The sequence below is a fragment of the Carcharodon carcharias genome, chromosome 1 (assembly GCF_017639515.1).
Source record: "Carcharodon carcharias isolate sCarCar2 chromosome 1, sCarCar2.pri, whole genome shotgun sequence".
Taxonomy (NCBI): Eukaryota; Metazoa; Chordata; class Chondrichthyes; order Lamniformes; family Lamnidae; genus Carcharodon; species Carcharodon carcharias.
Window position 1 is genome coordinate 208,945,226 of NC_054467.1, and position 26,678 is coordinate 208,971,903.

The window sequence follows — 26,678 nt, forward strand, 5'->3', positions numbered from 1 at the left end:
CACCTTCCTCTCCCAGTCCAACCTAGACCTTCCTCTCCCACTCACAGCTGGGCCTTCCTCTCCACCCCTCGATGATCATCCATAGCAGCCCATGGCCAAGACACTGATGTCCTGAAGCAGACCCGAGACGTCAGTGAAGACTTCCTAACTTTCGTGAGCTGCTTCGCGGTGGGGCCATGTCCATGAGAATCCACCCAGCATGAGATGCATGTGTTTCTCCAGGTAGTTGTAGACCTCCAGTACCATCATCACCTCGGATGTGAGCAAGGCCCTAATGGTAAGTCCCCGACTCCTGCACGTCACGCTAGTCGAGAAGTGTTCAGGGCTGCCGTGTTTTCCTGCTGACGTCGGCAGTAAATTTGATGTGGTGGGATGATTCCAGCGAGCAGGTCTTGTAATTATATGCAGATGTATTAAAACGATGTTCCTGATGTGCAGCAGCGGGAAACGCAGCCCCCCCCATTGACGGGTGGATTGGAAAATCGCAATCTGGTTTCACGACGGCATGAAACTGATTTTTGACCACTTTGCCATATGGTTTGCTCATGCCTGTCATAACGGCCGACGCCAACGGGGATGGAAAGTTCTGCCTTAGTGTCCACTCTTATGTCCTCCTGGAACTCCCTCCCTGGATGCCAATGCTTTATCAGCTCCGTTCCTCCTTTAAAAATTCTTTTCTGTGGCTATCTGTCTTACCGTATCCTATAATCTCTTTTTCCATTTTCCCTTCTGATCACTTCCCACTGTTTTACTCAAATCAATTTTCTGCAATGGATGAATATTATAAAAATGCAATTTTCTGTTTTTATTATAAAAATGCAAGTTGCTTTTGTTTAGAGTCAGAGAGTCGTTTACGACATTCAGCCTCTAGAGTCCATGCCGGCTCCTTGTGGAGCAATCCGGTCAGGGCTGGTCCTCCATGTGATCTTCATAGCCCTGCAAGTTCATTTCCTTCAAGTGCCTTTCCAATTTCTGTTTGAAATCATTGATTGTTTCTGCTTCCACCGCCTTTGTGGGCAGTGAGTTCCAGGTCACTATCACTTGCTGTGTAAAAAGTTCTTCCTCATGTTCCTCCCTCATTTCTTGCCAGAAATCTTAAATCTGTGTCCCTTAGTCCTTGTACCTCAGCTAATGGGAAGCGTTTTTATGTTGACTAACCATAAGTTAGCTAATAGACCAGGTTTAAATTTCCAGATATTAATGTGACTGGACTGTAATGAAATAATCACTGATTAACTCACACTGATTTGCAATTTGAATGGAAGCATGGAGTGAGACCCCTAAAACACTGGTAAATATTACAGTTTCCTACATAATGAGAACAGAATTCGACTTATTTAACCACTATATGTCAGTGGGACTCATTGTGGTGATTTAACTTTCCTTATGTACAGTTTTTATGGTTAATATTTTAATCACTAGGTGGCAGTATGGCCTCATTGTTGGCAGGCATATTGGCAAGGGATGGGGGAGATGAAGCTTCTGTTTAAGAAGTTACTATTCTCTGTAAATGCTGTCTCCTTGATGTTGAATGATAGCTCTAGAGATGGGAAATAACAGCAGTGGAACAAGCAGAAATTTGTATTCTAAGAAACACACTGGAATAACATAAAGATACAAAGTAACACAAGATAAACAAATGTAAAATTTCCAAGGAATTTATGAACAGCAATAATCACAGAATCATACAGTGCAGAAGAAGCCCTTCGGCTCATCGAGTCTGCACCAACACGTGAGAAACACCTGACCTACCTACTTAATCCCATTTGCTAACACTTATAATCATGCAGATATCCCCACTTTGTGTAAATGCTTCACTGAAAGTGAGCAAGACAAAAGCAAAACAGGTAAAGGCGCACAAATGAATACACTTTTGCCCATATAGGGGAAGAGAAGCCATTAATGTGCTGGAGTGTGCACGAACAGGTGGTGGGGTGCCCAACCTGCTGATACTTTCCAAGTTTGAGATGGACGCTTTGGACATGGAGTGCGAGCGTAGAGCAACGTCCGCAGGTTGCAGAGAGGCAGGGGTTTCAGAAGAAGGTAAGAGTCCAGTGGACAGGTGAGAGACTGGGCAAGTGTGTAAGAGATGAAGGATCGTGCCATCTCCACTGAGAAGTTCAAATCAACAGTCCCCATTGCTCATCCAATCACAGTGCCTCAATGAGGCAGTTGTCCATTTAACAAGCAACCATTGTGCCTGCACAGTCACTTTGTTACAATGTAATCAATGACATATTCTCTTCCTCCCTCAGAAGCACTATCCTCACGACTCTGAGGACTCTCTCTTGACACCCGAGGATGAACTACAGACGGATGCACCCGTGTCACCTCATCTCCCTGAACCAAGCACCAGCGCAGACACAGGCACGTTGGTGGTCAGTACCAAATCAGATCAGATGGATCTGCATGGTGGTGAGGGCAGACCACACTCACTTGAGGAACTGGTGGAAGCAGAGAGTGCCCAGGACACCGGCAGTCAGGGAACTGCTGGGAACCAGGGCGATGCTGAGCCTGAGGCCTCCGGAGTCGTCCATCAGGTGGCAGATGCTGGATGTCCAGCGGGATGTGCGGGAGAATCTGGCAAAGATTCATGAAGGTCTGCATGTCATGGCCTCTGTCATGGAGGAGCCTGTGCAGAGCATGAGCACTGCGTTGATCCAGAGCTCCGATTGGCTACAGCAATCGAATCAGGGGTTTCTGGGGCTGCGCTTGGACCTGCAAGCCCACACATTGGCAGTGACCTCAGTAGGTGAGGCACCTAGTCACTCTGCTAAGTGCCTGTTCTTCACTGGTGAGCAGGAAGGTTCAAACCAACCTCACACTGGCAGACCAGCTGCATGTCACACCTGTGGGCTCCTCTCCGGGCGTTCCAGATGAAGGCAACAGCTCCTCTGTCCCTCTGCCAGTGCCCGTGGCATCTGATGGCTGCAACAACTGAGGAGTGCCCAGCCATGGTGCTGAACTCTTCCTCCCTGCACAGGCTGCGCCAGCTGGAGAATGTCCGCCAAGGTCATCAGGGCCGACAGGACATCACTGTCAGCAGGGTTGCCTCTAATGCCCCTGACAGTGAGGGTTTGGAGGGGGCATGGGAGGCACCAAGACGCAGCACTCACAAGCGGAAGCTTACAGCACTATAAACACAAAGGGTTGTCACCAATGATATTCCTTCAGTTGAAGCTTGTTCTATATTCAAATTGTGTAAACATGACCATCATTTAAAGATGTTATTTTGTTTTATGGTCTGAATGTGCTTTATGTTTCTCATAGGCGTTGGGCATGGGAGTGGTTTGTGACAGACTGGAAGGGCTGCAAACTTTATTTCAGAGGTCATCAGTTGACATAGAGGGGGTCACAGGATGGTCTTATCAGGAACATTCAGTAAGGCGGCATCACCCTGGCCCTCACTTACAAGCCATGCCTTGGATGCTGAGCTGAAAGAACGGAGAATCAAGGCCTCCCCTGTCTCCCTGCCTCCCATAAGGTTCATCGCTTCCGTAACCACGTCCTAACCCTGGGCTCCCTTTGGCTCCTCATCAGCTGAATCGTCCTCTGTGGCCTGGGGAGCTGCTTCACTGTATTCATCATCCAAAAGGTCCTCCTGTGAAGGAGCCAAATTGTGCAGAGCACAGTGCACAAAGGCTGTGAGCAAGACTCCCTCTGGAGGATATGGTAGTGCTCCCCTTGATCGGTCCAGGCAGCAGAACCTCATCTTGAGCAGGTCAGTGGTCCTCTCAATTACTGCCCTTGTAGCAGCATGACCTCTATTGTACCTCTCCTCCGCGTCTGTCCTTGGATGTTGGAGTGGCGTCATGAGCCACCTTTTCAGGGGATAGCATTTGTCGCCCAGGAACCAACCATCCAACTGAACTGGAGCAATGAAGAGCCTTGGCAACTGGGAGTGCTGCAGGATATACATATGCATCATGGGAGCTGCCTAGGTACCTGGCGCAGACCTTGAAAAACCTGTGTCCTGTGGTTGCAAACAATCTGGGCGTTGATGCAGTGGATGCCCTTTCTGTTGATGCAGGCACCCGACTCACCTACTGGCGCCTTTATGGCCACATGAGTGCAATCTACCAGACCCTGGATGCGGGGGAACCTAGCAATGGCAGAGAAGCAACTGCCTCGCTCAGCCTGGCTGAGTTCATTGGTCCGGAAATGAATGAAGTTTATCACCCATCTGAACAGAACGTCCGTGACCAGCTTGGTGTAGCTGAGGCAGCAGATTGGGAAACAGCACAGATCTCCCACTGGCCCTTGGAAGGAACCGGAGGCAAAAATCACCTTAAATCACCTGGCATCGGGTGACCACCAGCACAGTTTGAGTCGATCTCTGGGCCATTCATCTGGCAAATGGAGGTCTGTCTCCCTGAAGAGGTAGAGCCTCCTTCAGCACTGGAGCTCTGACATGTCCAAGTAGCTAGAGTGCTGCCTGTAGACTCTCGCTGCAGGGTAACGTTGTCTTCTGCAGATCCTTCTGCTTTGCATTTCCTGCTGGCCCTGCACCTCTCCTGGCTGCGCCTGCCATCCAATAGGTCACTCTCTGGGACACTGCCTGCGGACACCAGTCCTCAGCTTTCTTCTGGCCCTCTCCTCCTCAGAGGATGAGGTCCTTCCAGCAGAATAGGCAATCCCCATTTGCTAGAATGCAGATGGCACAGGATAGTTCCTTGAAGGATGCATTCGATAGAGAGCCCCTAAGAAAACTTGTAAATCGAAGAGTCCTGCAGAAAACACTGGAAATGCAATGAACTGTCAGAAAACCACCTACAGCCAATTCTCACCTAAACTCCTACCTACTCACATTGTCATTTTTCGACTTTTATCCCACCTTGGATTGATGTTGCAATAAAACAGGATGGCCGCCTGACTGTGTGGCCCATGCGCGACCGCAAAATCGTGCCACAAAAGCAGGCCTCGTAAAATTTTAATCTGTTGCCTTTTGGCTTAATTGCCAGTTTAATCGTTGGTGGATATGCTTCCGACTCCTGTGCACTTCTGCCAATCATAATATGGCACGATGGAGCGATGATGTCGGGATACGCGCCTGACATTTTCTCGCGTGATTTCCTACTGGGTCGGTTCAGATGCGTGCCTGATCCTGCAACGTAAAATTCTGGCCCATGGGTCCCTTTCTCACTGCCTACCCGTCCACCACTGTTTTGGCTGCAATTTAATGGGCAGCGGTAAGGCCTCGTACACCCATCCTCATGCCAGTTGAGACCCTTAAGTGGGGGTGAGCTTTCTCCTTGTACTGCCACCTTTGCAAAGGCCACTGGGGATGAACAATAAATGCTGACCTTGCTAGTGATGTCTGTATCCCACCAATGAAAAAAAGTTAAAAATGTGAATGTATTTTATATTTTAAAGAGTAATGCACAGTGATTGCTTCATACACCAGAGGGAGCCTCTGTGCTATATCTGTTCCTAAGCCTAATTGGAAACTACCTGCTTTAGTGAGTGAGAAGGGTTACACTATTAACTTCTATTGGAATTCCTATGCTCTGCAACCACATATAGATACAAGAAGGAATTCCTGTGACCTTCCATTTCTGTGGCTAGACCAGGTAATGACAGAATGATTCATCCTCCTGGCAAGGGAACCCAGAACACGGCAGCTGAACCCAAGTGCATTAAAAGCAAATGCCAAAAAAAGTCTTCATGTGAAGGGTTCTGAGACTTTGGAATGTACGATAGCAGAAAGCCAAAGATGCAGTCAATTGGAGGTGGTTAAAAGGGAATATAATGCCCTTACAACATTGACATGCTGCATTCATATAGCACCTGGGACATAGATAAAGGGTGTGATTTTTCAGCCCTCTGCGCCACAGGGATCGTCTGGTCCCGCCAAAAGTCAGTGGACTTCTGGCTGGGCCGTCGAATCTTCTGTGGTGGGTCCCGCCATGACTGGGTTGGAAAATCCCAACCAAATTCTCTAGGCATTTCAACAATGTGGGGAAAATGGACCTCAAACCAAAGAATTAAAAATTAGATAGGGGCAACTGAAGAAGTGTCAGGCTAAGGAGATTCTTGAAGGAGGAAAGGGAAATGGAGGGGTTTAGATAGAAATTTCCTGAGCATGAGGGCCTGTGTGGCCAAAGGCATATTCACTGGAGGAGATGGGGAGGAGATGCCCAAAAAACTTGAGCCATAGGATGAGAGCACTGAAGCTTGTGTTAGAGGTGGGGTTATGGAGATTGCGAGGCAATGGAGGGATTAGACTGGGAACCAGTGTAGGTCTCCTAGGTCGGGGATGATCGGCAAATGAGATTTAGCACAGAACAAGGTACAAGCAGAATAGTTTTGGAGAATCTTGAGATTGTGAAGAGTAGTTTCCCAGCAAGGAGAACATTTGAGGAATTATATCTCCAAGTGAGAAAGGCATATATGATGGTTTTAGCATTTGATAGACTGAGGTAGAGAGGGGACAGGCAATATTATCAATGTGGAAGTAGGGGTTCTTTGTGATAGAGAGGACAGAGCTCAGAAACTGAGCTCAAGACTACATGGGATGCTGAAGTTGCAAACAGTCTGCTTCAGTCTGAGTCAAGGGGTGGGATGAATCTGCGGCAATAATATAAGAGTCAGCAGCAAGAGCCAAAGATGGTTTTGGTCTTTCCAGTGTTTAGCTGGAGGCTGTGTTCCTACGTTCTACTAAAGTGATCCTGTGGCTGCACTGATTGCTGTGTATATTTTCCCTGACGTTTTGAGAATCTGAGCAGTCATTTTCCTATTGTATAGTAGTCAGCCCTTTGTTACCCTTTGGGGTGTTGAACAGCAAATAAAAGAGGAGAAAAGGAGAATGGACTGAAAAAGATGCAAAAATCAAAAACTCTAACAAAAATTAATAAGGATAGCAACTAAAATGCAGAGAGACTTGAGCAGAAGAATTATACAGCAATAGAAAGAAGCGAAGACCGAAGAGAAACGGAATTGCAGTAAAATGAGAAAAATTGTTAATTATAAATATTTCAGAATAATCCAAAATGTGTTTAAGCAATGAAAAGAAAGATAGCTGGAAATAACCAGCAAATCAGCGAGCTTCTTGAAGAGAGAAATGGGTTCATATTTGGCGGGCGACTTCGCAGTGACACTGGAAATAATTGTTTCCAAAAGAATCACATGTAAGGCTGGAACCAGTTTTGTTTTTGGGTTGTTTTCTACTTGTGTATACAGGCAAGGAAAAGCAACTGGAAAATGCAGGAAGGAACAGAATGTATACAAAAAAGGTTCAAAAAGATATGGAACCATGGTTTATGTTGGCTGATGGTCTGCTCTGTAAAGAAACTTTTTAAACAACATTTTAAATATTCCCCATGAAGGAATCTGTTTTTGTCAACTATTTGCTGAATCTTTGTAAATCTAATTTTTGGGCAAGTACTTTCTGTTCAAAGTATTTTCCCAGTGTCTATTTGACAATAATTAACCTTTGTTGAAACAGTTTTGTTTTTGTTGCTTGAGAGACCTGCCATTATGGATCTTGTCGGTTTGCAGTCTCTGAAGTGCACTTGGATCTCTGAAGATGTGAGCTGTTGGGGGGAGCTGCATACACTCTGGAGTGACTCCATTGATTTTGATGGGCTCATTGCTTTGGACTAGTACATTGTTGATCTAGGACTGCCCAGTGCTAGAAACCTATTTACCAGCTGAACGTTGGGTCATAGGAACATAGAACTTAGGAGTAGGAGTAAGCCATTCAGCCCTTTAAGCCTGCTCCGCGATTCATTAAGATCATGGCTAACCTGCTTGTGGTCTCTACTCCAGTTTCCTGTCTGCCCTCCATAACTCTTGACTCCCTTGTCTACCAAAAGCCTGGATAACTCTGCCTTAAATAAATTCAGTGACCCAGCCTCTAATGCTTTCTGGATGGAGAATTCCACAGGCTAATGACTCTCAGAGGAGTTCTCCTCACTTCTGTCTTTAAAAGGGAGATCTCTTATTCTTAAACTGTGTCCCCTAGTTCTAGCCTCCCCCACAACTGGAAACACCCTCCTGGTATCTACCCTATTAAGTCCCCTCAGGATCTTACGTATTTCAATAAGGTTGCCTCTCATTTTTCTAAACTCGAGTAGATTGGGCCTATACCTATTGAACCTTTCTTCATAAGATAAGCCCCTTATCCCAGGAATGAGTCGAGTGAACCTTCTCTGAACTGTTTCTAACGCAATTATTGGGATTTTCTGGCCTGGAAGGACCTGCTGTGGGGAGGCGGCGGGCCAGCCTAAAGTCCATTGACTTGCAGGAGGACTGCATGATCCCAGTGGCGGGTGGGGCCGGATAATCCTGCCCTATTTCCTTTCTTTCAAATAAGGTAACCAAAACTGTACACAGTATTCCAGATGTGGTCTTATCAAGGCCCTGTACAGCTGCAGTAAAACTTCCCTACTTTTATATTCCATTCCTCTTGCAATAAATGCAACATTCCATTTGCCTTCCTAACCGCTTGTTGTACCTGCGTACTAACATTTTATGCCTCATGTACCAGAACACCCAGATCCCTCTGTACCATTCGAGTTCTTTCTCCATTTAGATAGCATACTGCTTTTTTATTCTTCCCACTGAAATGGGCAAGTTCACATTTTCCCACATTATACACCATCTGCCAAATTTTTGCCCACTCATTTTACCTGTCTATATCCCTTTGCAGACTCTACCTCCTCTTGACAACTTACTTTCCTACCTGCCTTGGTGTCATCAGTAAATTTAGCATACATTCGGTCTCTTCACCCAAGCCATTGAAGTAGATTGTAAATAGTTGAGGCCCCCGCACTGATCCCTGTGGTACTCCACTAATTATAGCTTGCCAACCCAAAAATGACCCATTTAACTCAGCTGAGTTTGGGCGGCTCCAGATTGGCTCTCAGGCAAGTCTGAAATGCCAGGTTCCATTAAAATTTAATAAAGGAACAGAAATTGTCCTGCATTGACTGACAAATATTCCAAGTATTCCATTCTAATGGTCTTGTTAAGAAACCTAGCAAAGCTCCCCACCCCAAAAGTTACAAGTCTTCACTATATTATATTTCTGTCCATGTGACAATTCGACTAGATCCGCTGGTGTGAAAGGTCTCGGGTAACTCCATCGCAGGAATGCAAGAGAACGTCTACTCTGTCTCCTGAAATTAAATGCAGAACCCTCTAATGTGCATGCGATGCACCTGGATATCTTCATGTTGGCGCAGACCCTCAGTGCACCTGGATATCATCATACATAGGAAATAACTTACTTCAGAGTCTCTAGTTTAATTTGGGGATCCACGTGTAACTTTTTTGGTTTAGTGTTAAATTTCTGAGGATAGAAGCTATAGAACAGAAACTGAATTCATCAAAGTAAATTTAACAGGATGTAGAAGGAAAACACAAAACAGCAAAATTAATATAAGATTTTGCCTCCAAACAAATTAATTCTTACAGGGGCATTTTATCCTGCCTTAATTGTAAAAATTTGTTTTATACCACCCCTGCCGCCATTTTAATCTGCTTTTTCAGATATAAAGAGTGCATATTTTCCCAGACAAATGGATGGGCAGTCAATCTGGTGTCAGTTCATTGCAAATAAATCTGGTTGACAAGAGTTGACAATGACTTATCAATGTCTCTCATATCCGAATCTGATTGGAAGTTTACCAATTGGGAACTTAGCACCATAGCCAGAATCCTGATACTCTCGTAGCACCTCAATTGCTCTTATTTCTCTTCTGAATGCTCAAATCCTGTCGTAGTACAGAAAAAGAAAATCTAAATCTTTATCAGTTGTGTACTTTTATGAAGGATCAAAATGTCACTGGTCAAATTAGTTGGTTATATTTGGCCTTCAGACATCTTCACAAGCTAACATATTTAAAGTCTGATGTTTGGTTTCACAGGAGAATTATTTTTGCATCTTTCAGGTGTGGGCCAGTACTTTTCTTCCCAATGAGCCACGAATAGCTGATCAAACACAACGCGACCATTACAACTGCCACAGGATGCCAATGCTGGTGGAGTATGCCAAGTTAGAAACTCAAAAAAAGGTTATTTTTAATATCTTGATAGATTCTATGTACGAATAACATTTTGCCTTTACTTGGTTGACTTTACCTGCACGTCTCCTTCACTTTATTTACTATTATGTTTTCATGCAATGAGGCTAAGAGAATGAACGGAGCTCAGCTGTGTAGTGGCTTTCATCCTGGGAAAATGGACATGATGCTCAGTAATTTAACTAGACTTGTAAATTGTTCCACTCACCATGTCTTTAGCATTTACAGGCTTTTGTCATGGTTTACTTCAGATGTTGCCTACCTGCATGTGTTCCTCTAGACTAAATGTTAAATGCTATAATCACTTGTAGTAGGTCTTTTGTTTGGACTGCATTCTATTTCTACTATTTGAAAAAAAATCCAAATTACAGTGCTGAAAAAATCCTGAATGTTTATTTACCCATCGTATGTGAGTACATTTTTTCCTCCAGCTGCTCTGAGTCACCGCGCAGCTGACTTGTTCTTGGGTCTTATATCAACTTTACTATATAACTGGCTACTAGGCAGTGCACAAGAGACTTTCCCCTGGATTGTGTGGGACTGTGTTTCCTTGTCTCCTGTGAGAAAGCCATCCCTTTAAAATGTTTCATTATAATATCACCAGCACGGAGAGCTTGCTGTCTTTATTTTCTTTATTTTCTCCCCTCTCTGAAAGATGATGATTTTTATTCTGGAATAAGGGGTCTGCAGATTCTAGATATTTTTTGATGATTATGTGTGTATTCATGTGTAAATGTAAACAGTGTCCTTCCTTTTCAAAAAAATAGAGAAACTGCTTGTGTAACATTGCTACATTGTTAAATTATTTGGCACTAATTTGGCCCTTACTTACTTCACAAATTAGTTACTAACTAATGTGAAGACCAGACTTAGTACCCAAAGTGCTGGTCTATTACAGGCCTGTGCTCAATCAGAAATCAATTACTAATTGAAATGGACAGATTACTTCTGTAATTGGATCATGTTCTTCTCACTGAGCCAGCTGATGTGGATGTAATGCATTCATTTAGATTTTTTTTAACAATAACATAGTTATGATATAGAAAAGGTACATGTCATTCATGGCAATGGATCAGTTAGTATGGATTGTTTGAAAAACATATGAAGAAAATCTTGCATTTGTTCAGCTTCATCTCCTTTGCTCCTGACAGCAAGAAACTGAAGGCACATGTTTCAGAGCAAGTGGGGCTGCCATTAGAATATTTTATTTCCTTCTGAAACAAGCTCTAATGTTTCAGCAGCAGAGTCCAGTATTAAAAGAATATTTAATATTTAAGAATATGGAATTTTAGGTGGAGAATGTGAATTTGTAATTGGTCTTTAGGATTATATACCTTTTTCAGCTTAAGATATTGATCATTCAGAAAGGTGCAGAAAATGATTTCCCCAAGTATTTATGTGTAAACAATGATACAGTTATAACATTAATAAAAGTTCAAAGATTTGAATATCCTGCATCTATTCAAGAATCCAGTTTCCTTTTTAAGTCAGTCCAAATCATGTTACTGACATTCACACAGACGGTATGACTTGGAATTTCCTGAAAACTTAAGATGCTGAAATGATGAGTACAGTGAAATGCAGATTTTTGGCACATAATGCTGAGGAAGTTCTGGTGTCAATGACCTGTATCTTATTTATACACTACCCGCAAACCTCCACAATATTTTGTATCAATTCTGTGAAATCTGCACTAACATTCTCAGCCACTCTGTGGAGTACTTTCTATATCTACATTTTTGTGGCATCAAAATTTTTGGTTTTAAAAATTGCAAAGGTACCATGATTGCTTTTTCTTAAGCATTCCTGCTGAATTTTAATTTCAATGTGTGCTAATGAGATTCGCAGGAAATTTCTGCACAACCTGCCAATTTATGTTGTTGAAAATTCCTGGCCAGAGCCTTTGTATGCCTGAAGTAAAGGCACACACTATCCATATTGTTCCATACCCTACTTAGCTAGATCCAGAACTTAGGTAACAATTAATAGAAAAGCTTAGACACTGCTAAACGTAACAATCACTCCTTCAATGACCATTGCCGAGCTTCCCACCGCTGCCATCCTGGGTGTTACCTTTGAATAACAAGTAATTCATTGTCTCAAGTGCTTTAACATATTTTGATATGGGAGAAGCTGGATTAGCGCAAGTAGTGACAAATGCTGATCGATGAATTGTACATTTCCAACATTTTCTATTTTCATTCTATAAGTTAATGTTTCTTTTTTATATTGCTCAGAGAGAATAAGAACGATTTGGATAGTGAGGTCACCCTCTGTAGAAAGTGGTGAAGTTGTGTTGTTGAGAAAGGGAAGTGTCAAGAGAGTTTCAGACTGTCACTTTCAGATGTTGACCAAACCAAGGGAATGCACTAATTTAAAAATTCCTACAGGTAACTACACCCATGATATATTTAGGGTGGGATTTTACCTTCTGGGACCAAGTCCCATGACTGGGGCAGGGATGAAGAGTGTTTCTGATCGCAGAAACTAACAGGAATTCCCACAGTATCATGCGATCCCAGCTTCATTTATTATGCACTCGGGTGTTTCCTGACGTATTGTGCGGCAGGGCAGGCTGGCTGGATGGTGTGTGCCCCATCATCACATCCAGGCGCCATATTTAAAAGGTGCCCAGAACTGCAACTTACTAACAAGGCCGATCAATATAGCAAGAGGGGACAGGAGCCTCTGGTGCCAAAGTTTAGTGACTCATAACTAGGTATACTCCTTGACCAGGTGGAGGCCTGGAGGGATGCCCTGTTCCCTGTTGATGGGAGGAGGCGGCCGATCAGGAAAACCAGCCTTGCGTGGGAGCAGGTCAGTGCCACAGTCAGCACCCGGGGCTTCCAGTGCAGGTCAGCCCTCCAAGGCTGGAAGAGAATGAATGACCTATCCGCGTGGCCGGGGTAAGTGAACACTCAACTGCTACACTAACCTCAATGAATCGTACAGGGGAAATAGTCCTCAGTGGCAATGCCATAAGTCATGCCTCATAGCCCCACTGCAGTCCATTCTCTGCAGGTGGAGAGAGCACTGTGCCCCCCTCACCCTTCCACATGGACAGAGCTCACATGCTGTCTGGAAGGATGGGGTGTTTGGGGCGTGGTCTGGATGGGCTCACCGCACAGGATGGTGGTGGCCCTGAGCTCTCCTGGACAACCTGCAATGCATCCATGACATGTCACACAATCCAGTGGATTATCCCTAAGACTGGAAGCATGAGAAAAATGTTGAAATTTCTATGTAAAAATGGATGTTAAATACAATTCCTGTCAACCCCCATCTTCTCGGTTCTCTTTGAGTTTGAGAAGTTAAGCCATAACTGGCGAGAGGGGGAGAAGACGGGAGGGGGTCGGCCACACCTGAAGGAGGTGACAGAGTTTGAGCAGGCAGCCCAGCTGGCAGGGGTGGAGTGGGACCGGGTCATTACAGGTGAAGTGATTGGCGTGTAGTCTCCAACCAGTAAGAATCCATGCATGTCATAGAAACTTCAGGGCCAAGGGTGCCTCCATTTTGGAGGCAGCTCATGCTGTCACTCATTCTCTCTTCTCTCACTTACAGGTGCCACCAGGAAGAGGGCAAGGGCTGAACAAAAAAAAGCCCTGTCCAGCTCCAACACAAGCCCAAGCCTGGAGGGGAGCGAGGACATCACAGAAGAACAAAGTGCAACTGTACAGCCGTCACAGCACTCACCTGCACCCTTCACCTGCACCCTCCACCTGCCCAGAGACACACACCTTGGTGGGTCTTAGCTCTAGTGTAGGAAGGGCCTCACTCTCTGGTGGACACTGCATGGACAAGTGTCCGCAGCAGGAAGAGGCAGGGTCAGCCGAGCTCACTGGCCCATGGAGGAGTGCTGGGGAGGTGGCTCCTGTGAGGTCTGAGTCCGATGATGGGCTTCTGGAATCGGCCTTCCAACTTGTGGTGGTGAGGCAGCAAGAGGAGAGGGAACATCACGCAGAGGTGTTAGAGGCCTTCAGCAGGATGGTACACGAGGTGGAGGAGTCCATCCATGTACTGGCTAATGAAGTAGCGCTGACATGTGCATGCACCGGGGTCTCCATGGCGATCCTAGTCCTGCAGATTCTGCTGATGTGCACAGACCTGCACTCCACCGCGGTAGCCATGGGCGAGCTTCTGCAGTGGCTATGCGAGAAGGGGACAGGGCACCTTGACCTCCCCCTTCCCCTCAAGGCCATGCACCACCTCTTCATTAATCTCCTATTCTTCTTTCCCGCACCCAGCAACAGACCCTTGCCACCCAATAATACTTCCTGCAGCCTTCCATCTGCCGCTAGAGGGTCCGATCCCTGGGTGAAGTCCATGGATGATGGTCCGATCCCTGGGCGAAGTTGCTGTGCAGAGAAGATCCACGTGGTTAATGCTCCACCCAGCCAGTGCTGCACATGGTGCTCCAGATTCCGATCGCAGGAGGCCTCCATCATCTCTTCGGATCTCTGTGAGCTGCCCAAGGCAAGTCCTGACTTTTACACGCCATGTTTGGTCCAGATGTGCTCTGGATTTCTTGCTGACATCACAGACGATGGGGGTGGTGGTGGTGGGGGTAGATTCCGGTTGGGCATCTTATCAGTGGAAGGCAAATCGACTTCACGCTGGACTCTGGCGGGCAATGCGACACGCCGTGGCGATGACGATCCCACCGTTATTTCACATCAGCGTGGAACTGATTTTTGGACCTGCTGCCACATTCACTCTCCCCCCACCCGCCATTAAGCCTACCGCAGAAAACATGGGAAAATCCCGCCCCTAGTCTGTGATCGCTTGGTGCTGATATTTGTTATCTTAGACTTCGTAGTTCCTGTGTCTAGAGAGGCATGGGGCAGGTTATCACAAATCAATAAAAATTCTGCCTGCCAGCAGTAAGCATCAGGAAAGAGTGAAGCTAATCTTCAGTACAGAAGAATTTAATTTTTATCCCATTTCTAAGAAATGTGTAGTGGTCTTTAAGTTGTCAGAAGCAACCAAAGAATGTACATCAAGATGAGAAACAAGTGCCATTGCAAGTCAGCACTTGTAACCTGCTTGACCCTAAGATGCTGGAAAATACCAAATCTGCTGACAACAAATGCAAGCAGACTGCTTTCCGCTTTTGATCTCTTATCTTACTGAGGTATGTTAGGTTCTTGATTTTAAACTGTGGGAACCATCACCAAAGGTTTTGTTTGAAATAGTACAGCTGATGCCTTCCTTCCACCAATTTAGTGATTTTGACAGATCCCTGAACCAGCAGAAACATAACACGCTGTTTGCATCTTCTTGTTTTTCTTTCCTGTCCTTTTAAGGACGATTGACAATTTTCCTCCCACAACGTACCAACATTTTGCTTAATTGATAAAACTTCAAAGCTCTTATTAGCTCTTCTTGTATCTGTTCATCATGTGGTGAAGATTTCTTCTGACATCTCTACAGCGTGTAATTTAATGGTGTAGGTAGACGATGCTTTGGGTGCAGGCATATTTTAAGAGTATTTTTCTGGGCTTGCTACAGTGAAATTCACAGTGATTTAAAATACTGTGAATTTAAATTTTCTTTGTTACTTATTTATTTTTATTTAAAAGAGCTCTATTGTTTACTGAAAGTGCCTTGATTTCTGTATTAAGTTGGCCTGTTTGCAGTGTGCTGTAATCTTTTCTCTCCCCACCCACCCACCCACCCACCCACCCACCCACACACCCACCCACCCACCCACCCACACACCCACCCACCCACACACACACCCACACCCACACACACACACACACACACAAACACACACACACACACACACACACACACACACACACACATCAATTCAAATACTTGGGCCACGATTTTTCAGTCGGCGTGCAGAGGCGGACCCAACACTTTGGGACGTAAAATGACACATGATGACGTCTGGCGTGTGTCCCGACATCATCGCGCTGTCTCGTGATATTTTGTCACGCGCCCGCCAATAAGTGATTATAGGTCTATTAAGGCCATTAACGAAGAAATGAATGTCAAGTTTGTGCTGCCCGTCCAACCTTAAGGTTGGTGGGCAGGCGAAAAGGCCAAGCGGCCTTTACATTTTTTAGGAAACCTCATCCACAAGCAGGATGAGGACGAGCAGGATGAGGTTTCCTAAAGCTTTTACTACTTAAATAAAAGGCTTATGTGAAAAATAAAAGCACGTCCCATCTCGTGTGACATAGTCACATGAGGGGACATGGTTCATTAAATTTTCAATGTCTGTAAAAAAAATTTTTAAAAACCGCTTCAATCTCCCTGAGGCAGCTCCATGCTTCAGGGAGATTGAAGCACTGAAAGAGCACTGGCCCTGATTCTCCCTCCTCCCCCCCCCCACGCAGGTAGCGCTGAGCACTAATCTTTGCGTATTATGCTGGGAGGCCTTAATTGGCCTGCCCGTGTAAAATGGTGGTGCGGAGCCAATCGTGGGTGGCATTCGGCTCCGTGACTGTACCTGCCCGCTTCCGCTGAGCCTGCCCGACGCGGGAAATATTCAGGCCTTGATGTTGTGCGTTTAGAAATGCTTGATTGGTATAGTTCTTTAATCCTATACATCTTTATAATTATGAGCATTGGAAATTTTTGAAATATAAATATGGTTTAACCTTTTTTGAATGAATGTAATTTTAAGGCCCTGAGGATAATAATTTCTAGCAACATGATCTTGGTACATAATTTTGAAAATAAGTGTTGCTAACTCTGTAACCGAGGGCAACGTTTTCCCCCCATTGGGGGGGGGGGGGTGGGGGTTGTGCAGAAGTGGGTGCGAGTGGGCGGGTTCCCGATTGGCGCCCCCGGTTGGAGGCACGCCGCCATTTTACGTGGGCGGGCCAATTGAGGCCCGCTCAGCGTGATGTCTGCCAGGAAGTGCTATGCATTCCCTTTGCGGTTTTGGCGGGGGGGGGGGATTCCCTGAGCTGAGAGTGCATTCTTGCGCATGCTTGCGTAAGAGCGCACAGATCTCCCTGAGGCAAATTGCCGCCTCAGGGAGATCGGCTCAGACTGGAAACTTTAAATAAAGATGAGAAAAAGATTTGGGACATGTCCATAACTTTTATTTTAAAATATTTTGAAATTTTAAAATCCCTCACGAAACCTCATCCCGCCCAACAATGAGGCTTCATGTTTTTTGTGAAGCCATCCAGGGCTCCTGGCCTGCCCGCCAACCTTAAAGTTGGACGCGCAGGACCGTTAATGATTTCAATTACTTTTTAATGGCCATAATCGGCTGCGCACCTGCTGACCTGAAAACGTGAATGACGCGGGGTGACGTCAGGACACCCGCCCCACATCACATCACCCCACCTCTCCCCCCGCTTGCCGACCAGAAGATACAGCCCAGAGCCTACTTGTTTGAAATTGTTGGGTGTCTTTTTCACCATACCTTAAATGTTTTCGATGAGGACACAGTGGATAAATGATACATTTAGTTGTTCACTGCCATCATAATTATCTAGAAATCATTATTTTCAATAATTATTAATTCAATCCATGATTTTTTTTGCAGCTTTTTAATTTTCATGGATATAAACTGCGATCAGTTATTTAGAAATATATTGCACTGGTGCTTCGGAGGCAGTTTTGATGTATGTATCTCTGTGAATATTACATGGTCGACACAGATTTTATTCAAATATACGCTTTTGATGGTCCTTTTTATTAATCGAGCTGGGTTTCCAAAATTGTCGATCATGCCACGTTCCCTTAAAACACCAAGTAGTCTCAGAATTAAGGGACCTTGTTGAGCTGATGCAACTGTCTCTGTCACAGATTGCCAATCACTGCTAGAGATCCACATTTCAATCTAGTCCAGGACAAGCAGCTGAAAAATTATCTGTCATTTAGGTGCAAATGCAAGAATTTCTTTCTGCTGCCCAGAAAATCTGTGAAATCTGTTGTCAATGTGGGCTGAACTTTTAGGCCCTGATGTGTGGGCACCCAAAGTGAGTGGGTGTGGGGTTTCATGCCACCAGCTGGTGTTCTGGTTCCCCTTTTCCATCTTAGAGGCAGGATGGGGGTCTGGCCAAGATGCATGCCTGTAAGCAGCGAGTGGTCAATTCAGCTTGTTAAAGGCCTATTGAGGCCTATAGTCAGAGGATGACTGGACTTTTCCCTCTCTCTCACTCACCTGTAAGGGCAGCCTGCTGCTGCTTCTGTGGTGGAGGATCTCCTATTGGCCTTTCAGCTTTAAGAGCCCACTTGCTGTCCTTAGTTGGATGGCAAGCCACCCCCTTAGCCACTAATTGTCCAAATTCAGAAAAACCCCAGCCGGATGACTGTTCCCAGCACTGCAGACTTCTGAACCCCATTTGATCATGATGGCAAGGTTCTGAAGCCTACAGAGAGAATCCTTCTCAGTGTTTTGTACTTTAAAGTAGCATTGCAGTCCATTGCCCTAAATTTATTTGAAATGTCAGACTTGGTTGACGAGCAATGTATTGACTTGTACACCTGTAAACAACTTGGGAGGCCATTTTGCATGTGCTTCAAGATGTTTCTTTCCCCTTCATTTACAAAATTAAAACTATTTTAAGCTGTTTATGGTTTCTTTTTATCCACTCGGAGGAATTTTGTGATTTGTTTCTTGATTTTTTTAGTATTAGAAAGGGGGGTGAGATTTAATGTCATTCATTATTTCTAGATGCTTTTCTCAATTCCACTGTTTGCAGGATATTCCACTCATTTTTGTACACGTGGCTGAATGAGAAAGGTAAAATTACACTCTTGTATCAACAGCAAACAGCACATTTAACATAGTGAAATATCCCAAGGCTCTTCTAAGAGTGTAATCGGACAAAATTTGACACTGAGTCATGGTAGGAGATTTAGTTCAGGTGACAAAGAGGTAGGCTTTAAAAAGAAAATCTTCATGTAGGCGAATGAGGAGGAGAGGTTTATGGATGGAATTCCAAGGGATAGGGCCTAGATAGTTGAAGATTCAACTGCTAATGTAGTAGTGTTTTTTGAGGATTGTAATGTTAGAGAAGCTTACAGAGATAGAGAAGGGCCAGGCCATAGAGGGACCTGAACAAAAGAGCAAGAATTTTAAACCTGTTGGATTGTTGTACAGGAGGTCAGTATAGGTCAGCGAGCACAAGGTAATAATGGGCGAATGGGACTTGGTGCGAGTCTGGATATAGATAGCAGAGTTGATGATTATGGAGAATGGCAGTTCGGAGGTTGGCTTGGAGACTACTCAAAATAGTTGAGTCCAAAGTTTTTCTTAGGAGTGCTTCAGGATTGAGGATAACTTGATTCCACTCCAATTCAATGGATTCTGAGATGGCTAATAAATCCAAAGCGCAATCTGCAGACTCTGCCACTTGCAGGTAGGTGGTGCATGAAGGTTTAGGTAGATGGATTGTTTGGAGCACCCTCCACACCTCAACTTCACCTCTGCACATTCCCAATAATTCTTTTGACGTGTTCGGTATCTTCCCGACTGAGCCTTCTCCATTTTGGTGGGCCATGAGCCAGGGTCTGTCGTTTGTTGATGGGTATGTTTGAGCTCTTTCAGGATGCCTTGAGGACACCTCTTCCGCTGTCCTCCTAGGAGTCTCCTGCCGTGACCGAGTTCCGAGTAGAGCAGTTGCTTTGGGATTCTGGTCTCGGGCATAAGAATGACCTGTCCTGCCCTGCAGAACTGATTTTTGAGCGATTAGCACCTTGATGCTGGGCAGGTTGGCTTGGGAGAAGAGGCTGCTGTTGAATCACCTTTTTTTTCCAGCAGATTTGGAGGATCTTGTGAAGGCACCACTGATGGTACTTCTCCAGTGCTTTGAGGTGCCTGCTGTAGGTCATCCAAGTCTCTGGAGCATGGGAATCACTGCTACTGGGTGACCATGACCTTAGCCTTGGGCTTAAGATCCTGATCCTCAAATACTCTGCTCAGTCAGCCAAAGGCTATGTTGGCACTTTGGAGGCAATGATGAATTTTGTCATTTGTGCATAAAATGGGTTGGAGACAGGTGATATCACAGGTGGAAGTAAGTGATTTCGGTGACTGAGAGTTTATGGGACAGAAACTCACCTAGATCAAACAGCCAATTTTTTGAACCATCTGGTTCAGCTGCAGGCAGTGGCTAATGAGGGTATTGAATTGTTGGCCAGGGAAAGGAGATGTGGTGAGGACTGAATTTGTTACACAAAGACTTCTTGGGTAAGGACGCTTCAGCTGTTCTGAATTAATTGAGTTTGAAGCATGTGAGCTGACCTAGTCTTGATGCTTTGGAAGGTGATGAGCAATGACTAGTGGAATTGGGCTGTCAATTCACAAACCTAAGAATGGGCCTGAACTTGCTCGGAGTGGCAATCAGTGCCGGATTGTCACTCTGCTCCTACTTTCCTACCCAAATTTTTTGCCATCCATTCTCACCCGACCTTCTGATTCAGGCTGGGTGAGATGTGAGCAGTGCAGTGCATCCCTGGGTCTTAGCATCGAGGGCAGCTCAGTTTGATGCAAGGAGGCCACGACGCCTTTTTTACAGCATGGGTGCCATAAAGCAGATGAGTGAAAGGCTCAGCAAAGTTTAAAGGACCTTGATAGGCCAGGGAGAAGGTAGTGTATAAGGTAAATAGGTAGGATTAGGTGGGATGGGTCAGGTCTTGGAGGGCGTTTGGTTTTGGATTGGGGCAGAGGTGTTGGTGTCGGAGGTTGAGGAGTGTGTCAGTCCTGTCGGGGGGAGGGGATGTTGTTGGATTTGGCCTTCTGTGGGGGAGTGGGGGTGTGGGTGGTGTGGTGGTTCGGGGTGGCAGTTGGGCCTGGTGAGGGGGCGAGGGGTTGGGGGAGGGGGGGTGAAGGTAATCCCGTGGGCTGGGAGTTCCCATTTGGAGGTGTGGGGTGCAGTCCCTTGGGAGTGGGAGGAGTCCAGTTGTGGGGGTAGCCAAGGGAGTTGGGTGAGACCCCTGAGGGGTCGGGGAGTTTGGGGGAGTTCAGTGGTGTAGTGGTGGGGGTGGGGGAGTGGGGGGGGGGTGGGGGGCGGATAGTAGTTGGCGGGAGTCCCCTAGAGGTTTGGGGGTGTGAGGGGAGTCCCATGTTGTGGGGCTGAACAATCGTTATCCAGAAATTAGAAGTGGTTTTTATTCTTCTAACTTGTCCTGGATAACTATTGATGTAATCCAGCCGGAACCATCCAAGTTTGCGATTTAAATCACATTTTTGGATGCTTCCCAGTGCAGGGCAATTGCCCAGGGGAAGTTTGAAATTCAGGGCAATTGCCCTGCAAACCTTACCGGTGAGCCTGTGTGGTGGAGGGGTGGTTTACCCAGCACATCTCGGTGTAACCTCCAATATGATGTCCTAGAGCTTGTAGAATTTTCTTTATCACATGTTTTATCACATCTTAAAAGTGAACCAAAGAGAAAAGGTGCAGGTAATATCCTTGGTTTCTAATAATGGGACAGGAAGCGTGGATATGCTTGAGTGTAAAAGGTATAAATTAAAATAAATGAGATAGATATGATGTTAAAATAGTGCAGAGGAAATTATGAGGGGGTATTTAACATTTGTGTGAAAAGAGCAAAGATCAAAAGTGTGTCATAAAATTTTGCTGGGTGGCTCCTGAATGCATTACTAAAGCCCATTCTTTTCAGGGTTCATTTAGGCCTCCCCCAAAGGCCAGTGATTAATAGAACTGTTTAGGAAAAACCTAGACCAAACTTGCTTTTGCCTGGGTTGCGATAAACCTAAAAGAGGAGCAAATCATGTTTCTTTTTTCTTTTATTAAAAAAAGCACTGTTTATTTCTTATTCCTTTATACCCAGTCACAGCAAAGTATTATGCAAGTAATTGTAAGGATTTATGACATCACCATTGAAGCTAAATCTACTTTAAATTTGAAAACTGGAAAGATGCTCACATGGACGTAATTCTGCCTCTTTAATGTTCCTAGTGAAAGTTAGAAAGCTATGTTGGACCTATATCTGCCCAATTGTAATTATGTGGTTTGAGTGCTGTAAACAGTCCTTAATGCTTTTTTAATGTTTTTTTGGCTTCGAAGGAACGTATTGTGGTTGAAAATGAAGATTGGTTGGTCGTTGTTCCATATTGGGCTATGTGGCCTTTTCAGACTTTACTTCTTCCAAGAAGACACATTCTTCGTTTACAAGACTTGTCTGATAAAGAAAGGGACAGTAAGAATATAAAATATCACTTGTAAATAAGAGTTAAGATGAGGGAGGTTAAAGTAGTTAATTATATAGTTGGTGCCTTTTCTGTGATGCTTGCAGCCAAAATTCATTTTTTAACTTGGCTTGCAACATTTGGTAATGGATTGCATTACCATGGGAGCAAAGTAAAAACATGAAGCTAGTTATGACACAAAGGAGTGAGTGACCAATGTATATAAATTAATTAAACCCTACATAGTATGAAATCTTTGTTGTGTACTTCCCATCCTTGTCAAAGTGGCATGCACCCAATGCCATGATCGTGATATACTTTTTAGAGAGATATGGATCTCTCCAGCTAACTGACAAAGGAAGCAGAGCTGAATTGTGGATTTTTAAAAAATTAAGGTGGTCCAGTAATGTGAGTTGTAGGATGTGTGCTTGTACATAATTGCCAATGTAGGGAATTCCTGATTGCAGTCAGATCTTTAGGATAAAGCCCTTAGCATAGGACCAACTCAAGAGCAGCCACTTGGTAGGTTCACTGCAGCCTTGTGAAGAGGACAGGGTTATCTCGTGAAATGGGATAAGAGGGGGGTGGGCGGGGGGAATTAAGAAACCTAATATAGAAACAATTTATTGCTTATTTCTTATTCCTTTGTACTCAGTCATAGCAAAATATGCTGCAAGTAATGTAAGGGTTGATGACATCACCATTGAAGCTAAATCTACTTTAAATTTGAAAACTGGAAAGATGCTCACCTGGATGTAATTCTGCCTCTTTAATGTTCCTAGTGACAGACAAAAAGGAAAAGGTGATAGAGCTGCATTGCTGGTTAAAGAGGAAATTAACCGCAATAGTGAGGAAAGATATTAGCTCCGACGATGTGGAGCCTGTATGGGTGGAACTGAGAAACGCTAAGGGGCAAAAAACGTTAGTGGGGGTTGTATATAGACCCCCAAACTGTAATGGTGATGTTGGGAATGGCATTAAACAGGAAATTAGAGACGCATCTAATAAAGGAACATCTGTAATTATGGATGACTTTAATCTGCATATAGATTGGGCAAATCAAATTAGTAACAATACCATAGAGTAGGAATTCCTGGAGTGTTTACGGGTTGGTTTTCTAGACCAATATGTCCAGGAACCAACTAGACAACAGGCCATCCTCGACTGGGTATTGTGTAATGAGAAAGGAATAATTGGCAATCTAGTTGTGCGAGGCCCCTTGGGGATGAGCGACCATAATATGATAGAATCTTCATCAAGATGGAGAGTAAAGTACTTGATTCTGAGACTAGGGTCCTGAATCTTAATAAAGGAAACTACGATGGTTTGAGATGCGAGTTGGCTATGATGGATTGGGAAATGTTACTTAAAGGGATGACGGTGGATAGGCAATGGCAAACATTCAAAGAGCGCATGGGTGAACTGCAACAATTGTTTATTCCAGTCTGGTGCACAAGTAAAACAGGAAAGGTGGCCAAACCCTGGCTTACTAGGGAAAATAGAGATAGTATTAGATGCAAGGAAGAGGTATACAAATTGGCCAGAAAAAAACAATAGACCTGAGGATTGGGAGCAGTTTAGAATTCAGCAAAGGAGGACCAAGGGATTGGTTGAGAAGGAGAAAATAGAGTATGAGAGTAAGCTTGCGGGGAACATAAAAACTGACTGTAAAAGTTTCTGTGAAGAGAAAAAGATTGGTGAAGACAAATGTAGGTCCCTTACAGTCAGAAACAGGGGAATTTATAATGGGGAACAAAGAAATGGCTGGCCAACTAAATACATACTTTGGTTCTGTCTTCATAAAGGAGGACACTAGTAACATACCAGAAATGTTGGGGAGCACAAGGTTTAGTGAGAGGGAGGAACTGAAAGAAATCAGTATTAGTAGGGAAATGGTGTTGGGGAAATTGATGGGACTGAAGGCCAATAAATCCCCAGGGCCTGATAATCTACATCCCAGAGTACTTAAGGAAGTGGCCCTAGAAATAGTGGATGCATTGGTGGTCATCTTCCGATATTCTATGGTCTCTGGAACAGCTGCTCCAGATTGGAGAGTAGCTAATGTAACCCCACTATTTGAAAAGGGAGGTAGAGATAAAACAGGGAGTTATAGACCGGTCAGCCTGTTGTCAGTAGTGGGGAAAGTTCTAGAGTCCATTATGAGAGATTTAATAGCTGTGCACGTGGAAAACAGTGGCAGAATTGGACAGAGTCAGCATTGATTTACGAAAGGGAAATCATGGTTGACAAATCTACTGGAATTTTTTGAGGATGTAACTAGTGGAGTTGATGATGGGGAGCCAGTGGATGTTTATTTGGACTTTCAGAAGGCTTTCGACAAAGTCCCACATAAGACATTAGCATGTAAAATTAAAGCGCATGAGATTGGGGGTATTGTGTTGAGATGGATAGAAAACTGGTTGGCAGATAGGAAACAGAGAGTAGGAATAAACGGGTCTTTTTCCGAATGGCAGGCAGTGACTAGTGGGGTACTGAAGAGATCGGTGCTGGGACCCCAGCTATTCACAATATCTGTTAATGATTTAGATGAGGGAACTAAATGTAATTTCTCCAAATTTGCAGATGACACAAAGCTGGGTGGGAGGGTGAGCTGTGAGGAGGATGCAGAGAGAAGCTTGATTTGGACAAGCTGAGTGAGTGGGCAAATGCATGGCAGGTGCAGTATAGTGTGGATAAATGTGAGGTTATCCACTTTGGTAGCAAAAACAGGAAGGCAGATTATTATCTGAATGGCTATAAATTGAGAGAGGGGATTGTGCAACGAGACCTGGGTGTCCTCATACACCAGTTGCTGAAGGTAAGCATGCAGGTGCAGCAGTCGGTAAAGAAGGCAAACGGTATGTTGGCCTTCATAGTGAGAGGATTCGAGGACAGGAGCAGGAATGTCATGCTGCAATTGTACAGGGCCTTGGCGAGACCACATCTGGAATATTGTGTGCAGTTTTGGTCTCCTTATCTGAGGAAGGATGCTCTTGCTATAGAGAGAGTGCAGCGAAGGTTTATCAGACTGATTCCTGGAATGGTGGGACTGATATATGAGGAGAGATTGAGTCGTTTAGGATTATATTTGCTGGAGTTCAGAAGAATAAGGGAACATCTCACAGAAACTATGAAACGCTAACAGGACTAGACCGAGTAGATGCTGAAGGATGTTCCCAATGGTGGGGGAGTCCAGAATCAGGGGTCACAGTCTGAGGATATGGGGTAGACCTTTTAGGACTGAGATGAGGAGAAATTTCTTCACCCAGAGAGTGGCGAGTCTGTGGAATTCGCTACCACAGAAAGTAGTTGAGGCCAAAACATTGTATGTTTTCAAGAAGGAGTTAGGTATAGCTCTTGGGGTGAAAGGGATCAAAGGATTTGGGGAGAAAGCGGGAGCAAGCTATTGAGTTAGATGATAAAAACAAAAAACTGCGGATGCTGGAAATCCAAAACAAAAACAGAATTACCTGGAAAAACTCAGCAGGTCTGGCAGCATCCAGGAACAGCACCTCATCTTCCGTCTAGGCACTTTGCAGCCTTCCGGACTGAATATTGATTCAACAACTTTAGGTCTTGAACTCCCTCCTCCATCCCCATTCCCTTTCTGTTTCTTCCCCATTCCTTTTGTTTTTTCCAATAATTTATATCGATTTTTCTTTTCCCACCTATTTCCATTATTTTTAAATCTTTTATGCCCCCCACCCCCTCTAGAGCTATACCTTGAGTGCCCTACCATCCATTGTTAATTAGCACATGCGTTTAGATAATATCACCAACTTCAACACATCTGTGTTTTTGTCCTTTTGTCTGTGACATCTTTTGATTATCTGCTCCTATCACTGCTTGCTTGTCCCTACAACCACCCCACCTCCACTTCTCCCACCCCCCCCCCGCCCGCGCCCCCCCCCCCCCCCCCCTTGGATTCACCTAGTTCTGTTGAAGGGTCATGAGGACTCGAAACGTCAACTCTTTTCTTCTCCGCCAATGCTGCCAGACCTGCTGAGTTTTTCCAGGTAATTCTGTTTTTGTATTGAGTTGGATGATCAGCCATGATCATAATGAATGGCGGAGCAGGCTCGAAGGGCCGAATGGCCTACCCCTGCTTCTATTTTCTATGTTTCTTTTAGTTAATTGCATAACTCTTTTAAACAAGGGACAATAAAAATGTTCCAGTAGTGTTGGCTAAGCTGCCTCTTTTAAATGATATGCTGAAAATATGTTTTATTATTAAATATAATCCAACGCCAAGAAGAGAGTTAAATTTTAGTTTGTTTTATAATGTGACTATATCACCAGTCATTATAAGAATGTTGTGCTTTCTTGCTATATTCTTGCTTTTACACTGCACTTTTAAAGAAGTAACATATCCCAGGGTGCTTCACAGGGGCCTTATCAACCAAATTTGACACTCTGCCATGTAAAGAGATAATAGGACAGGTGATCAAAAGCTTGCTCAAGAGCTAAGTGTTAAGGAGCTTCTTGGAGGAGGAGAGAGAGGTGGAGAGGTACAGAGGTTTTGGAAG

The 26,678-nt window shown here is 44.6% G+C and overlaps 1 protein-coding gene across 4 annotated transcripts in view; it reads left to right on the forward strand.

Moving 5' to 3' along the window:
• The window catches only part of galt (galactose-1-phosphate uridylyltransferase), a 77,304-nt gene that overhangs the window by 37,586 nt on the left and 13,040 nt on the right, over positions 1–26,678 (forward strand). For all 4 annotated transcript variants that reach the window (XM_041201367.1, XM_041201376.1, XM_041201385.1 and 1 more), the window contains 2 exons: positions 9,894–10,016; positions 22,031–22,163. In XM_041201367.1, coding sequence (XP_041057301.1) covers positions 9,894–10,016; positions 22,031–22,163 — 256 coding nt within the window. The remainder of the gene's footprint in view (positions 1–9,893; positions 10,017–22,030; positions 22,164–26,678) is intronic.